Here is a 17,661-nt window from a genome sequence, read left to right as displayed (position 1 = left end):
GTCTCTCCCCACTACTGCCACTCACCCTGTCTCTCCCCACTACTGCCACTCACCCTGTCTCCCCCACTACTGCCACCTGCCCTGTCTCTCCCCACTACTGCTACCACCCTGTCTCCCCCCACTACTGCCATCCACCGTTTCCTAACCACTACTGCCACCACCCTGTCTCCCCCCACTACTGCCACCGCCCCATCTCTCCCCACTACTGCCTCCCCCGTCTCCTAACCACTATTGCCACCACCCTGTCTCCCCCCCAGTACTGCCACCGCCCTGTCTCCCCCCACTACTGCCACCCGCCCTGTCTCCTAACCACTATTGCCACCACCCTGTCTCCCCCCCAGTACTGCCACCGCCCTGTCTCCCCCCACTACTGCCACCACCCTGTCTCCCCCACTACTGCCACTGCCCTGTCTCGCAGTCTGACACCTTAGCGCTGCTTGAGGACAAGATTCTCACAGACACTGCCTCCGGCAGCCCCCACTGCAGCACTAGTGCCACCACCCTGTCTTCCCCCTGACATCTCAGAACTTCTTGGGGTTTCTTGGTACTGCTGGTAACAGTCCTTCATCTGCAGATGGTAGTAACCGGGCAGTAAGGAGGCAGAAGCTGCTTCTGGTACCATGGACCCTGGTCATGTAGGGCTGGGAGAGTCAGTAAGATTATGTAATAGAGTCATCATCTTACAGGCAGCCGGTGAAGGGAGCAGAGAATGGGTGTTATGTGGCAGGAATGGGCTGGTTAGGTAACAGCCTGGCTGCTGCATTCTGTACAAGCTACAAGCGGTGTAATTCTATTGCTGGGAGACCCAGGTAGAGGACATTGCAGTAGTCTATGTGTGATGATACAAGTGAATGTATGACTGTAGGAAGATCTTCTGAGGGAAATAAGTGCTGTAGTCTGGCTATGTTCCTCAGATGAGGATCTGATTGTGGCTGTACCTGAGGTGTAAGTGTCACTCCACCATCCATGACACCAAAATTCCGCACATGATCAGCATTTTGTAACTCTGAACCCCCAAGCTTAAGTCTGGCTGGTAGCAAAGCTGAGCTGTAGCCCTGCCCTTTGTTGGTGAGCTTCTATCATAAGGACCTGTTTCACCAGTCACAACCAACTGGCATCAACCACACCTGGAGCTCAGCTAGACAACCATTTAGGATTGGTACTGGGTTCTCAGTAGCCAGAGCAAAAGACAGGTCATCTGCATAGCAGTGGTAGATGAGGGCATGACATCTGATTATTTCACTCAGTGGTAACATGTATATTGCAAAAAGCATAGGAGATAGGATAAGATCCTTGAAGAACAACGCATGGCAATGATAAGTAAACTCCAGAAGATTAAAATGGTTCCTCACCTGAGTGATGTCTATTGTGTGCAACAAGAGCTGATTTATTTCTCAGAGTATAGAAATGGCTTCTCACCTGTGTGACTTCTCTGATGTATAACAAGATATGATTTCCGTGTAAAACATTTGCCACACTCAGAGCAAGAAAATGGCTTCTCACCTGTGTGATTTCTGTTATGTCTAACAAGAGCTGATTTGTGTGCAAAACATTTCCCACACTCAGAACATGGAAATGGCTTCTCACCTGTGTGAGTTCGCTGATGTGTAATTAGAACTGATTTCTGTGTAAAACATTTCCCACACTCAGAGCAAGGAAATGGCTTCTCACCTGTGTGAGTTCGCTGATGTGTAATAAGATCTGATTTCTGTGTAAAACAGTTCCCACACTCAGAACATGAAAATGGCTTCTCACCTGTGTGAGTTCGTTGATGTGCAATAAGATCTGATTTCTGTGTAAAACATTTCCCACATTCAGAGCAAGAAAATGGCTTCTCACCTGTGTGACTTCTGTAATGTATAACAAGATGTGATTTACGTACAAAACATTTCCCGCACTCAGAGCAAGAAAATGGCTTCTCACCTGTGAGATTTCTGTTATGTCTAACAAGATCTGATTTGTGTGCAAAACATTTCCCACACTCAGAACATGGAAATGGCTTCTCATCTGTGTGAGTTCGCTGATGTGTAATAAGATCTGATTTCTGTGTAAAACATTTCCCACACTCAGAACATGGAAATGGCTTCTCACCTGTGTGATTACTCTGATGTGTAACAAGATTCGATTTCTGTGTAAAACATTTCCCACACTCAGAACATGGAAATGGCTTCTCACCTGTGTGAGTTCGCTGATGTGTAATAAGATCTGATTTCTGTGTAAAAAATTTCCCACACTCAGAGCAAGAAAATGGCTTCTCACCTGTGTGGCTTCTATGATGTGTAACAAGACGTGATTTCCATGCAAAACATTTCCCACACTCAGAACATGGAAATGACCTCTCACCTGTGTGACTTCTCTGATGTATAACAAGATCTGATATGTATGTAAAACATTTCCCACACTCAGAACATATTATTGGCCTTTCACCTGCCTTACCTGTGTGTGGGTTAATAGGCTTTGTGTTCTGTGTAAAACATTTGGCATCTATAGAACACGGAAACACTGTATCTACTGTCAGAGCTGTAACAGATGCACCAATATCAGAGTGATCAGGAGAACATTTCCCAGGATCAGAGGGATCAGCTGATCGAGCTGGATGTATAATTGTGGTAATGGGATTAGCTCCTGGAGAATCCTGTCTACTGTCATTATCTTTTATGTCACAATCTGGGGATAACATTAGATGTCCTTCTGAGATATTCCTGCTTGTGTGTCCATCTGCTGGAAATAAAATACATTATGGAAATGTGACATTTTCTGTAACAATATTAATCTTGTAAACAATAGGAGAAGACGACTCTCTGGGACACTTAATTGTAAATGTGTGTGTATAATAAAACATAACTTTTAATGAAGGCTGTATAATATTGTGTCTCAGACTATCATTGTGTCCACCCCCGTGAGAACTCACAATAACAAATGTAATATTATAATAAGACTTAGATATATCTCTCTCTTGTACTGGTAACTAACCATGAAGTATAAAAGGAGATGTAGTCACTCGCCAAGTCCTATGTCACCACCAATGTAAAACAATGGATGGGGAACATATCGTATGAATTGGAGATTCTAGATGAACAATAACATCAGTCATATGAGCTGATGGATCAGAGAAATGTCTCCTAACGTTACTCCTGGAAGCATTGGTAAGGTAGCATTCCTTTATGTGTGTGCTCATACGCTGGTAAGCCTGTATATGTGTTACTCACCCTTATATAAGGTATATTGCTACAGCAGAGTAGTTGTGGAACAAGGTACTTTACATGCAATACACCATATGATACCCTGTAATCATCATCATCATCTGCTAGGTTATAATCTACTTTATTTTACGTCCTAGAGGATGCTGGGGTCCATTTAGTACCATGGGGTATAGACGGGTCCTTTGGGAGCCACTGGCACTTTAAGAGTTTAATAGTATGGGCTGGCCCCTCCCTCTATGCCCCTCCTACCAGACTCAGTTTAGAAAGTGTGCCCGGAGGAGCCGGTCACAGCTAGGGGAGCTCCTAGGAGTTTTCTTATTTTCTAGAGTTAGTTAGGTTACAGGAAGGCTGCTGGCAACAGAATCCCTGCTTCGTGGGACTTAGGGGAGGAGTAGGAACCAACTTCCTGAAGAGTTAATGGTTCTCTACTCCGCTGACAGGACACTGAGCTCCTGAGGGTGCTGATCACAAGCCCACGAGGCGACTACTCACTCCTGCAGCATGGCCGCCACCCCCTAACAAAGCCAAAAGAAAGAAGAGTGGCGAGTACAGTGCCGGCTTCCCGGTTAGCGAGTCGCCGGCAGATATGGCGGCACAAGGGTGGGAGCACAGCTCTGACAGGCTGCGCTCCAGGAAGGCTCAGCAACACACAGTGTAGGCGCTTTGAGGGGCGTCCTGAGCCAGCGCGGATAAACCCTACACTGGTCACGCAGCTAACAGGGGCTAATATACCTGTTATCACTAAAATCCTCAGGCCGGTATAAACAATTAGTGCGGGAAGCCGCGCGCCATTACAAGGGGCGGGGCTTCCTCTCAGAGTGGATCCAGCACTCACCAGCGCCATTTTCTCCCTGCAGATCATAGGAACTAGGACACTGACAGGGAGCGCTGCCCTCCCTATTAAGGTCAGTCAGTGCCGGGCTTTTATCATAATAACTGCCTACAGGGGCGCTGTGTGGCTGGCTCCTTATACTCTGTGACTCTCTGAAGGTACACTGGGGGAAACTGTGTCTGACATTTTCCTGTGTGTGTAAGTGTGTGTGTGTAAATGTGTGTGTAAGTGTGTATATCCACATTACCATGTCTAAGGACTCTGTGTCCTGTGCTGCAGAGTGTGTATCTTCTCCTGAGGAGTCTATTCCATGTACTCAGGACTGCAATGTGCTGTCTCAGCCTTCTGAATCCGAACCCCCATGGGTGGATTCTTTAAGGAAAATGATATCCCAGATTTCAACAAGGATGTCACATACTGAGAAAGAGACGCAGGTTTTGAGACAATCTGTAGTGGGTTTGAAGTATTCAGCTCCCACTACTTCATCTAAAACCCCACCTACATACCCCAAAAAACGTACACTTGCCCAGATAATGCAAGCTGACATTGATACCGACTCTGATACAGGGGACGGTGATGGGGATATGCAGGGGGAAGGGGGGGATGCATCCCTTGCTAAAGGGGTGCAGCTAATGATTGAAGCCATTAGGGATGTTTTGCATATTTCTGAGAAGGTTCCGGAACAAGTAGAGGAATCTTAGATTACAATAAATAAGAAATCCTCGCTGACCTTTCCTGATTCTAAGGAGTTAAACTCCTTGTTTGAAAAATCCTGGGAAAACCCAGAGAAAAAATTCCAGATCTCTAAAAGAATTCTCATTGCTTATCCTTTCCCTGAAGAGGAGGATAGGAAGAAGTGGGAAAACCCACCTATAGTAGACACTTCTGTATCTAGGCTGTCTAAAAAGGTGGTTTTACCTGTCCCTGGTTCAACCGCCTTAAAGGAGCCGGCTGATCGCAAGATTGAGACTACGCTCAAATCACTATACACTGCTACAGGCGTGGCTTTAAGGCCCACTATTGGTCAGGCATCTTACTAGAGGACTTAGATACTATGGATAGGAGTGACATTGACTTTTTACGTCACATACAGGATTCTGCAGGTTTCATGATGGAGGCCATGAAGGACATTGGCCTGCTACTTCCATGGCTGTCTCGGCACGCAGAGGACTCTGGCTACTCCAATGGACTGCAGATGCAGAATCCAAGAAAAGTGTGGAGAACCTGCCATTCACAGGTCAGGCACTATTTGGGGATGTATTGGATGCGTGGATTTCCACAGCGACTGCGGATAAGTAGATATTTCTTCCCTCCGCAGCAGCCCCAGCTAGGAAATCTTATCCTACACCTACACTGCAGTCCTTTTGTATCCCTGGATATCAAGGATGCGTACCTTCACATTCTAATCTGGCCACCACACCAGGCCTATCTATGGTTTGCACTAAAGGACTGTCACTATCAGTTCCAGACATTGCCATTTGGCCTCTCCACAGCACCAAGGTCATGGCGGAGATGATGCTCCTCCTACGCAAACAGGGAGTGAACATAATTCCATATCTGGATGATCTGCTGATAGAGGCATCTTCCAAGGAGAAGCTGTTGCAGAGTATTGCGCTCTCAACAACTACTCTGGGATCATGGGTGGATCCTGAACCTTCCAAAGTCACATTTGGAACCGACAAGGAGACTGCCCTTCCTGGGGATGATACTCGACATAGAAGTGCAGAGGGTGCTTCTACCGCTGGAGAAAGCGTTGGTCATCCAATCAATGGTCCGGGATGTCTTGAAACCTCCCCGGGTACCGGTTCATCGGTGCATTCGCCTTCTGGGGAAGATGGTAGCCTCCTACGAGGCTCTACAATACGGAAGATTCCATGCACGGTTCTTCCAGCTGGATCTCCTGGACAAGTGGTCGGGATCTCATCTTCACATGCACCAGCGGATATGCCTGTCGCCGAAAGCCAGAAATTCACTACTCTGGTGGCTGCAAACTTCGCACCTGCTCAAGGGCCGCAGGTTCGGGATTCAGACTTGGATTATTCTAACCACGGATGCAAGCCTCAAAGGTTGGGGAGTAGTCACCCAGGGGGAAAACTTCCAATGAAAGTGGTCAAGCCAGGAATTGGTCCTTCCAATAAACATTCTGGAACTAAAGGTCATATACAAATGGCCTTCTACAAGCGGCTCATCTTCTGCAAGATCGAGCCATTCCGGTTTAGTCGGACAACGTCACAGCGGTGTACTACATAAATAGGCATGGTGGAACGAAGAGCAGAGCTGCAATGTTAGAGGGAACAAGAATCCTCCTCTAGGCAGAAAGACACACGCTGGCGCTGGCGGCGATCTTCATTCCGGGAGTGGACAACTGGGAAGTGGACTTCCTCAGCAGACACCAGGAGAATGGAGCCTCCACCCGGAGGTATTTACAGAGGTAACAAGCCGATGGGGTGTACCTCAGATAGACATGATGGCCTCTCGCCTCAACAAGAAGCTTCGGAGGTACTGTTCCAGTTCACGAGACCCACAGGCAGTGGCGGTGGATGCCCTGTTGACTCCGTGGGTGTTCCAGTCAATGTATGTGTTCCCTTCACTTCCAGTCATCCCAAGGATTCTCAAACTAATAAAAAGATCAAGAGTCTCCTGTGATCATCATTGCTCTGGACTGGCCAAGGCGGGCTTGGTACGTGGATCTTCTGGCATTAGTGCTGGAGGAGCCGAGACCTGTTCCTCTTTGCGAGGACCTTCTACTGCAGGGGCTGTTTTCCTATCAAGACTTACCGCAGCTACGTTTGACGGCATGGAGGTTGAACGCCAGATCTTAGCTCGGGAGGGCATTCCAAATAAGGTTATTCCTACTCTGATCCAAGCTAGGAAGGGAGTAATGTCTAATCATTACCATCGGCTTTGGAAAAAGTATGTGTCTTGGTGTGAATCCAAGAAGTTTCCTACGGTGGAGTTTCAACTGGGACATTTTCTCCTCTTTCTGCAAGCAGGTGTGGATGTTGGCCTATGCTTGGGTTCCCATCAAGGTCTAGATTTTGGCATTGTCTATTTTCTTCCAGAAACAATTTGCTGCTATCCCTGAGGTTCAGACTTTCTTGAAAGGAGTTCTGCACATCCAACCACCCTTTGTGCCTCCTATGGCACCTTGGGATCTTAATGTGGTGCTGCAGTTACTACAATCGGATTGGTTTGAACCTTTACAGGAGGTGGAGTAAAGTTTCTTACTTGGAAGGCGGTCACGTTATCCTTGGCTTCTGCCAGACGTGTGTCAGAATTGGGGACATTGTCGCACAAGAGCCCCTACTTGATTTCACATGAGGACAGAGCTGAGCTCAGAACGCGTCAGCAATTTCTCCCTAAGGTTGTGTCGGCTTTTCATATCAACCAACCTATTGTGGTGCCAGTGGCTACTGACACCTCAATTACCTCAAAGTCCTTGGATGTCGTGCGGGCTTTGAAAATTTATGTGACGAGAACTACTCGTCACAGGAAGTCAGACGCACTATTTGTCCTTTATGATCCCAACAAGATTGGGTGTCCTGCTTCTAAGCAGACAATTTCACGCTGGATCAGGCTTACTATCCAGCATGCTTATTCCATGGCAGGATTGCCAATTCCAAAATCTGTTCAGACCCACTCTACCCGTAAAGTGGATTCTTCCTGGGCAGCTGCCTGGGGTGTCTTGGCTATTCAACTTTGCAGAGCAGCTACTTGGTCAGGGTCGAACATGTTTGCTAAGTTTTACAAGTCTTATATTTGGCCTCTGAGGACCTCAAGTTTGGTCAATCAGTTCTGCAGGAACCTCAGCACTCTCCCTCCTGTACTGGGAGCTTTGGTACATCTCCATGGTACTAAATGGACACCAGCATCCTCTAGGACGTAAGAGAAAATAGGATTTTAATTACCTACCAGTAAATCCTTTTCTCGTAGTCCGTAGAGGATGCTGGGCGCCCGCCCTGTGCTTCGTATTACTGCATTGTTACTTAGTTCAGTATTGTTGGTTCAGCCGTTGCTGAATTGTTCCAAGTTGGTTAGTTTGGCTTTTTGTTATGTGTGAGCTGGTGTGAATCTCACCACTATCTGTGTATTTCGTTCTCTTGAAGTACGTCTGTCTCCTAGGGCACAGTTTCTAGACTGAGTCTGGTAGGAGGGGCATAGAGGGAAACCAGCCCACATTATTAAACTCTTAAAGTGCCAGTGAATCCCAAAGGACCGGCCTATACACCATGGTACTAAATGGACCCCAGCATCCTCTACAGACTACGTGAAAAGGATTTTCAGTAGGTAATTAAAATCCTATTTTTACATCCCCATCATCAGTGTCTTACCTCTATATTCTCAATAGTAATAAGGATGATGTGTGTACAGTAAGTATGATACAGAGAATTATATATCAGAATCTATACAGCTGCCGCCATACTTCTGCTTCTCATATGTGTGCTACTGGCAGCAGTGAACATCTGAGTGAGAGTGCAGGGAAGACAGCAGAGTCTGATGAGAAAGAGATTGGATCTGCCTTTGCAGGGATGTACCACACCTGTCACCCCTGTTAGTATATAAAATAATAAATAAGAGGGGTGTGGTCCATCCAGACGTGCTTTCTGGAGCTCTCCTCACTAAGTGGCTTCTTATCTACCCTACCTGATAGCTCTCAGCCGTTGCTGGGACCAAGACCCAATTTATTAAGTCCCCCACTCCTACTGCGCTAAAGCCGCTGCTCCGCTCACTCCGGGCACCATTCACTGCCGCAGCCTAGTGACGCCTATGAAGCCATGGGATGTATTCTGGGGTTATGTGCGCCCAGTCTTTCCTGTATGCTCCAGACACCTGACTTGGAGGCACTTTTGGCTCAGGCAGGAGTACTTGCTCTCCAGATAACATGGGTGCGCAGCTTCCGCTACTGCTGGGGACAAGCGTTGTAGGGAGGTCAATAAGGCACGTGGAGGCCACACACACTACTGAGCCTCATTTTGACTTGTTTTAAGGACATTATATCAAAGTTAGATCAGCCTGTAGTGTAGTTTTCCACTTTAATTTTGAGGGTGACTCCAAATCCAGACCTCCATGGGTTAATAAATTTGATTTCCATTGATAATTTTTGTTTGATTTTGTTGTCAGCACATTCAACTATGTAAAGAACAAAGTATTTAATAAGAATATTTCATTCATTCAGATCTAGGATGTGTTAATTTAGTGTTCCCTTTATTTTTTTGAGCAGGGTATTTTGCCATTTGTGTCTCTCTGTGCTGAGTACTACACGTCTGTGATCACGCTGACCTCTAGTGGAATTTCTCGGTCACTACTGTGTTATTTGAGTTGCATTACATCAGGTTTACTTGAAAATTTGGCTCGGATACCCCCATCACCCCGACTAAGAATGTAATTTTGAACTGAGTCATCTTGATGTAACCACCTGACAGCATACTACTGATCCTTTTATTTATAGATCGTTTGTATTTTCCTATCTCTAAGAGGTCAGTCTCTTTGTTGCCGGCTTATCATGCCTCCAAAAAAGGTTAAAAAGGTACCAAATCGGCCCCACCTGTCCACCTCTTTGGTACCTCGAATTCAGGTGGTCCTTCTGAGACCGCTACAACATCATCTGCTTCTTCTTGTCAGACGCACAGCCCAGCTGTAATAGCTGAAGACGTCTTAAGACACTCTAGATGGTCCTGTTACTCTACGCTCTATACATTCTGTTATCTGCATTGAAGGACTGAACTAACCTCAGAACTTAACTCTAATATTCAAGCTTTGAGGTCCAGTATCAGTGAGAATGGCACACGACAGACTAACATGAAAGAGATTGTTGCGTCTCACAAAGACCTGATTTCAGCTCATGACACCCTTCAGGAAGACTCGGTGTCTATTCGTGATAAAGTAATTGATTTAGAAGACAGGTCTCGGAGAAATAATATCAGAATAATGGGCATTCCGGATTCTGCTACAAATGCTGAGCTTTATGATTATGCCACGGTCCTCTTTTCAGAAACTTCCACCAAAGGCTGGATTTATTGATAGGATCCATAAACTCCCAAAGTCCAACCAGGCCCCTATCCAAGCACCGAGGGACACTCTGCTCAGGGTCCACTTTCTTCATATTAAAGAACGCATTCTACGGGCTGCTTTGCCTTCCTCATCCACAGCTGAGTGCCTGTATAATCTGCAGATATTTCCAGATATTTCTCCTGTGACGCTGGCCAAAAGGTATCTATTCCATCCAAGGAAATGTACAATACAAATGGGTATTTTCCTACTAAGGTTATTGTAATGTGAAACGGCGCCTTCGCAGTGATACCTTCACCCAAGGATGGCCCTACTATTCTGAAAAAATTGGATTTGAATACCTACAGGTAAATCCTTTTGTCGTAGTCTGTACGGGATACTGGGATAGTCTTAGTACCATGGAAAATAGATGGGGTCCATTGGAGCCTGGCACTTTAAAACTTCTTCAGAGTGTGCTGGCTCCTACCCTCTATGCCCCTCCTGTAGACTCTTTCTAGGAAAACAGTGCCCGAGGAGATGGACATACTTTGAAAGGAGGAAAAGAGACAAGAAATTGGTGAGAGAACGAACCAGCACACAACACAACAAGAGGATAGCAATACTAACCACAACTTGAAAATAGGGACAGCAAAACCAGACCCAAACTACAAGACACAAGAACAACTCTTGCTGGAAAATATCAAAGCACAGAGGCGGGGGCCCAGTATCCCCTACGGACTACGAGAAGAGGATTTACCGGTATGTATTAAAATCCTATTTAATGTCCAAGGGGATACTGGGATGGTCTTAGTACCATGGGGAAGGTCCAAAACTATAAACCGGGTGGAAGAGTGCTGAGACCCCATCAAAACTGACCAAACTGAAGGTCCTCAGTAGCTAAGGTGTTGAACCTTTACAACTTTACAGGGTGTTCAAACCCAACCAAGTAGCTGCCCAGCATAACTGCAAAGCTGAGACACCCCGGGCAGCCACCTAGGAAGAACCCACTTACCGTGTGGAGTGGGCCTGAACAGACCTCGGCAGCAGCAAAGCAGCCGAAGAGTGAGCCTGTTGGATCGTAAGCCTGATCCAACACGCAATAGACTGCTTCGTAGCAGGACAACCAATCTTTGAAGAATCATAGAAAACAAAAAGCGAGTCTGATTTTCTGAGACGAGCTGGCCTCTTGACATAAATCTCCAAAGCCCGAACCACGTCCAAGGATATTGGTGTAACAGACGTGCCAGTGACAACCAGAACCACCATTGGCCAATTGATATAAAATGCTGACACCACCTTAGGCAAGAATGTCTAGCGAGTTTTATGCACCGCTCTATCCTCATAAAACACCAGATAAGGACTCTTACAGGATAAGGCCCCTAATTCCAAAACACGCCTCACTGAGGCCAAGGCCAACAACATGATAGCCTGCCAAGTCAAATACTCCATGTCCACCTTGTGGAAAGGTTCAATAAAACCGATTGGAGAAAGGCCAGAACCAAACTGAGAACTCACATCGCTGTGGGAGGCACAAAGGGTGGTCGAATATGAAGGACACCTCTCAAGAACATTTGGACCACTGGGAGAACAGCCAATTGTTCCCTGGAAGAAAAAGAATAGGCTGAGAATTTAACTTTTATGGAGCCTAAACGTAGGCTCACATCCACAACAGCCTGCAGGAAGTGCAAGAAATGCCCCAGATGAAAATCCACAGCAGAATACTGTTGACCCTCACACCAAGAGACACATTTTTTCCATATGCGATGGTAATGTTTTGATGCGACCATTTGGCCGGCTTTCAACATAGTCGAGATAACCTTGCCCGGAATCTCTTTACTGGCAAAAATCCTCACAATATACTTCCATTGCATCAAACGTAGCCGTGGTAAGTCTGGATAACGAACGGCCCTTGTGTAAGATGATCATCCTGAACTGGCAGAGGCCAGGGGCCTACAAGCAATAAGGCTAGAATGCCTACAGGGCCAGTCTGGGGCAATCAGAACTGCCTGAACCCTGTCACTTTAAGTCCTTTGAGAACTCTTGGAATTAGAGGAACTGGCGGGAACAAGTAAACCAACCGGTAAATCCACGGTGTCGCCAAAGCGTCCACTGCTGTGGCCTGTGGATCCCTCGTCCCAGAACAGTAACGCAGAAGCTTCTTGGTTAGCTGAGAAACCAACAAGTCAATTGTTGATGAAATATCTGCTGAAACACTTGCGGGTACAGGCCCCATCCCCCCAGGTGCAGATCGTGTCTACTGAGGAAGTCTGCTTCCCAACTGTCTACTCTCGGAATTAATATGGCGGAAATGGCCTTGGGATTCCGCTCCACCCAGAGGAGTATCTGTGACACCTCCCTCATTGCAGCTCTGCTGTTTGGACCTCCTTGTTGGTTTATGTATGCCCCAGTTGGCGCGTTTTCCGACCATACCTGTATGGCCTGATACTGAAGGATATAAAGAGGTCAGCAGAAGGGCATTGTAAATCGCACTGAGTTCCAAAACATTTATCGGAAAGGAAGCCTCTTGATCAGAGTACCTTCATGGGAACCGAGCCCCTAGGGTCACTGCACCCCAACCATGGAGGCTTGCATCCGTTGTCAACAGAATCCAATGATGAATTCCGAAGTGTCGACCCTCCGGGAGGGAGATCAGCAACCACCATAAGAGGGAAATCCTGGCATTTGGTGAAAGGCATATCATCTGGCGCATGTGCAGATGTGACCCAGACCATTTGTCCAGAAGATTCAGCTGGAATGGTCATGCATGAAATCTTCTGTACCGAATTGCGTTGTAGAAGGCCATCATCTTTCCCAGTAAGCGTATGCAAAGATGTACCGAGATTTTGTTCAGCTTCAAAATGGAACGTACCATCGTCTGAATTTTCTTTGCCTTTTCCATAGGAAGGAACACCTTCTGAGACACTGTGTCCAGTATCATTACCAGGAACTGAAGCCTCTGCGTAGGTTCTAGGTGGGATTTCTGCAGATTGAGAATCCACCCATGATCCGTGAGTAGTCGTGTTGGAAGGCTGATCTTTTCCATCAACTGTGCTCTGAATATAGCCAATATGAGATCATCCAAGTATGAAACAATGTTCACTTCCTGCTTGCGGAGTTGTAGCAACATCTCTGCCATCACCCCTGATAACACCCTCAGTGCTGATGAGAGACCGAAAGGTAAGGCCTGAACCTGGTAGTGACTGTCCTGCAGTGCAAACCTGAGGTAAGCCTGAAGAGGCGGCCATATAGGGATGTGAAGATACGCATCCTAATATCCAGAGAAACCAGGAATTCCCCTTCTTCCATGTCACGCTTGGCTTGAGTTGGGGATCTGACGACTGATAATTGACTGAGGGAGCAGCTATCGGCAAAGGAAGGAAACGAGGTGGCTGAATGTAGTTCTTACTCATGGACTGAAGACTTAGGCCCGTGGATGTAGAGGGGTAGGCAATGAGGTCAATGACCGAGAAAGATACACTGAAGAAAGAGGAAGTCAGTTTTGAGACCTCAATCATACACAACGACTAGGAGAGAAGTCTGAGCGAAGAGCACAGGGCACCTTACAGCAGCAAGTAACTTGAAGTACTGACAACATAGCTAAGCATCAACCGCTTTTTATAAGGGAAGCCTGTACTGGATTGGCTGGAAGTGAACTGGGATACCTATTGTCTTGGATTGGTCTCCAACATGGTGGATCCCTGCACAGAGGACACATGTGGAACCAGCACACAGCCACTACCTCTGGCCTCAGCCTCCCACATGCTGCACTCCAGCAACAGGACACTTGGAAACAGACACCTCCGCCTGCCATGCTCCGCTCCCCAGGACCCCGGCCTCCAGACCCCCGGCAGCCGCACCGGAGGACCTTGCTGCTGTAGTTCCTATCCATCGCAGCAACATCAGCTAGCTAAGAGGAAGGCCGCAGGGACCAGAACCGGTGGTAAGACTCCGGATGCTGACAGTACCCCCCTTTTTAGGGTGGTCTCCGAACACCCATGCTCCTTAGTGGGATTCTTGGCATGAAAGGCACAACTCAGTCTTGGAGCATGAACATCCTCTGCAGCCACCCAAGATCTTTCCTCCGGACCATATCTATGAGATACTGGAGACGACCATACCTCTTGCAGAAGTCAAGAAACTTATGAACCTCGAATTCCTCATTTTGAGCAGCTTGAACCTTGGGAGGTTAAGGAATAGCTGCCCGAAAATGATTTAGCACAAGAGGCTTTAGCAGAGAAATGTGAAAGGCATTGGGATTTCCAAATAGGGAGGCAGTTTCACCTTGTAAGAAACAGGATTCAAAACTCTTTTAATAGGATACGGACCGATGAATTTTGGAGCAAACTTTTTGGAAGGAACTTTGAGTCTGAGGTTTCTGGTGGATATCTAAACACGATCTCCCACTTTGAGACTAGGAACAGCCCTACGTTTCCGATCAGCGTAGGTCTTTTATTTCTGGGAAGTATTAAGTAGCGCATTATTTATTTGTCTCCAAATCTTAGAGAACTGATGAAGAGCGGATTCAGAAGCAGGAACCTCAAGAGGTGGGAGAGATTAGAAGGAAGGAACTCGTAGATGAAAATAAGAATTTAAACCTACCGGTAAATCTATTTCTCCTAGTCCGTAGAGGATGCTGGGGACTCCGTAAGGACCGTGGGGTATAGACGGGCTCCGCAGGAGATAGGGCACCTAAAAAGAACTTTGACTATGGGTGTGCACTGGCTCATCCCTCTATGCCCCTCCTCCAGACCTCAGTTAGAGAACTGTGCCCAGAGGAGATGGACAATACAAGGCAAGATTTAGAAATCCAAGGGCAAGATTCATACCAGCCCACACCAAGCATACCATGTAACCTGGATCATACATAACCAGTTAACCATATGAACAACAACAGTAACGGTCCAAGACCGATTTCAACTGTAACATAACCCTTATGTAAGCAACAACTATATACAAGTCTTGCAGAGTTTCCGCACTGGGACGGGCGCCCAGCATCCTCTACGGACTAGGAGAAACAGATTTACCGGTATGTTTAAAATCTTATTTTCTCTTACGTCATAGAGGATGCTGGGGACTCCGTAAGGACCATGGGGTTTATACCAAAGCATCCAATCGGGCGGGAGAGTGCGTGTGACACGCTAGGTCCACATCAGCCAGGATATCAAACTTGTAGAATTTAGCAAAAGTGTTTGACCCCGACCAAGTCGCCGCTCGGCAAAGCTGTAATGCCGAGACGCCTCGGGCAGCCGCCCAAGAAGAGCCCACCTTCCTAGTGGAATAGGCCTTAACCGAATTTGGTACCGGCAATCCAGCCATAGAATGAGCCTGCTGAATTGTATTACAGATCCAGCGAGCAATAGTCTGCTTCGAAGCAGGTGCCCCAATCTTATTGGCAGCATACAGGACAAACAGAGCCTCTGTTTTCCTAATTCTAGCCATCCTAACTACATAAATCTTTAAGGCCCTGACTACGTCCAGGGATCTGGAATCCTCCAGGTCACTTGTAGCCACAGGCACCACAATAGGTTGATTCACATGGAATGACCTCTTCTGGAATCCCCTTTTTCGCTAGGATTCGGCGTTCAATCGCCATGCCGTCAAACGTAACCGCGGTAAGTCTTGAAATACACATGGCTCCTGTTGCAACAGGACTTCCCTCAGGGGAAGAGGCCAGGGATCTCCTGTGAGCATCTCTTGTAGATCTGAGTACCAGGCCCTTCGAGGCCAGTCTGGGACATCGAGTATCGTCTGTACTCTTCTTCGCCTTATGAGCCTCAACACTTTTGTGATGAGAAGAGGAGGAAACACGTAGACCGATTTGAACACCCACGGTGTTACCAGAGCGTCTACTGCCACTGCCTGAGGGTCCCGAGACCTGGCACAATACCTCCGAAGCTTCTTGTTGAGGCGTGACGCCATTATGTCTATTTGAGGAGTTCCCCAAAGACGCGTTATGTCTGCAAAGACTTCTTGATGAAGACCCCACACTCCTGGATGGAGATGGTGTCTGCTGAGGAAGTCTGCTTCCCAGTCATCCACTCCCAGAATGATGACAGCCGACAGAGCGCTTACGTGATTTTTTGCCCAGCGAAGAATCCTGGTGGCTTCCGCCATCGCGACTCTGCTTCTTGTCCCGCCTTGGCGGTTCACATGAGCCACTGCTGTGACATTGTCTGATTGAATCAGAACCGGTAGGTTTAGAGGAAATCTCTCCGCTTGTCGAAGGCCGTTGTAAATGGTCCTGAGTTCCAACACATTGATGTGTAGACAGGACTCCTGGTCTGACCACAGTCCCTGAACATTTCTTCCTTGTGTGACTGCTCCCCATCCTTGGATGCTCGCGTCCGTGGTAACCAGGATCCAATCCTGAATTCTGAACCTGCGACCCTCCAGCAGGTGAGCACTTTGCAACCACCACAGGAGAGACACCCTGGCCCATGGGGACAGAGTTATTTTCCGATGTAAGTGCAGATGGGACCCGGACCACTTGTCCAGAAGGTCCAATTGAAAAGTCCTTGCATTGAACCTTCCGAAGGGAATGGCCTCGTAGGCCGCCACCATTTTTCCCAGAACTCGAGTGCATTGGTGAACTGACACCCTTTTCGGTTTTAGCAGGTCTCTGATGTTCTGGATGTCCTGGGCTTTCTCCAGAGGGAGGAAGGCCTTAATTTGTTCCGTATCCAGTATCATACCGAGGAACGTTAGTCGAGTTGTCGGAATCAACTGTGACTTCGGTAGATTCAGAATCCAACCGTGTTGCTGGAGCACTCTCAGAGAGAGCGCCACACTGCTCAGCAATTTCTCTCTGGATCTCGCTTTTATTAGGAGATCGTCCAAGTATGGGATAATTGTGACTCCATGCTTGCGCAGGACCACGTTAATTTCCGCCATTATCTTGGTGAAAATCCTCGGGGCCGTGGAAAGTCCAAACGGCAATGTCTGAAATTGGTAATGACAACCCTGTACAGCGAATCTCAGGTATTCCTGATGGGAGGGATATATGGGGACATGAAGGTACGCATCCTTTATGTCCAGAGACACCATAAACTCCCCCTCCTCCATACTGGCTATAATCGCCCTGAGCGATTCCATCTTGAATTTGAATCTTTTTATGTACAGGTTTAGGGATTTCAGATTCAAAATAGGTCTGACCGAATCGTCCGGTTTCGGGACCACAAAGAGGGTTGAGTAGTAACCTCTTCCCTGCTGGTTCAGGGGAACCCTGATTATCACTTGCTGTATACACAGCGTTTGAATTGCAGCTAACACTACATCCCGTTCCGATGTGGAAGCTGGTAGGGCCGACTTGAAAAATCGGTGCGGGGGCACCTCCTCGAATTCTAGTTTGTAACCCTGGGAAACTATTTCCAACATCCAAGGATTCAGGTCTGAACTGACCCAGGCCTGGCTGAAAAGTTGAAGATGTGCCCCCACCGGTGCGGACTCCCTCAGGGGAGCACCAGCGTCATGCTGTGGGTTTTGGAGTAGCCGGGGAGGACTTTTGTTCCTGGGCACCTGCCGAAGCAGGTGCTCTTTTGCCTCTGCCCTTACCTCTGGGGAGGAAGGAGGATCCCCGACCTCTTCTGGACTTGTGCGACCGAAAGGACTGCATCTGATAGGGTGGTACTTTCTTTTGCT

At 47.4% G+C, this 17,661-nt stretch overlaps 2 protein-coding genes across 2 annotated transcripts in view; one reads left to right on the top strand and one right to left on the bottom strand.

Moving 5' to 3' along the window:
• Window positions 1–17,661, top strand: part of LOC134984780 (zinc finger protein 585A-like) — a 126,138-nt gene that overhangs the window by 58,933 nt on the left and 49,544 nt on the right. The window lies entirely within an intron of this gene.
• The window catches only part of LOC134984751 (zinc finger protein ZFP2-like), a 31,158-nt gene continuing 13,879 nt past the window's right edge, over window positions 383–17,661 (bottom strand). The window contains exon 4 of the mRNA XM_063950246.1: window positions 383–2,721. Within this exon, the coding sequence (XP_063806316.1) occupies window positions 1,388–2,721 (1,334 nt within the window). The 3' untranslated portion in view covers window positions 383–1,387. The remainder of the gene's footprint in view (window positions 2,722–17,661) is intronic.

This window comes from Pseudophryne corroboree, assembly GCF_028390025.1.
Source record: "Pseudophryne corroboree isolate aPseCor3 chromosome 3 unlocalized genomic scaffold, aPseCor3.hap2 SUPER_3_unloc_8, whole genome shotgun sequence".
In the NCBI taxonomy this organism is placed as follows: Eukaryota; Metazoa; Chordata; class Amphibia; order Anura; family Myobatrachidae; genus Pseudophryne; species Pseudophryne corroboree.
The sequence above is the reverse complement of the archived record's forward strand: the minus strand, read 5'-3'. Positions and strand labels throughout refer to the sequence as shown.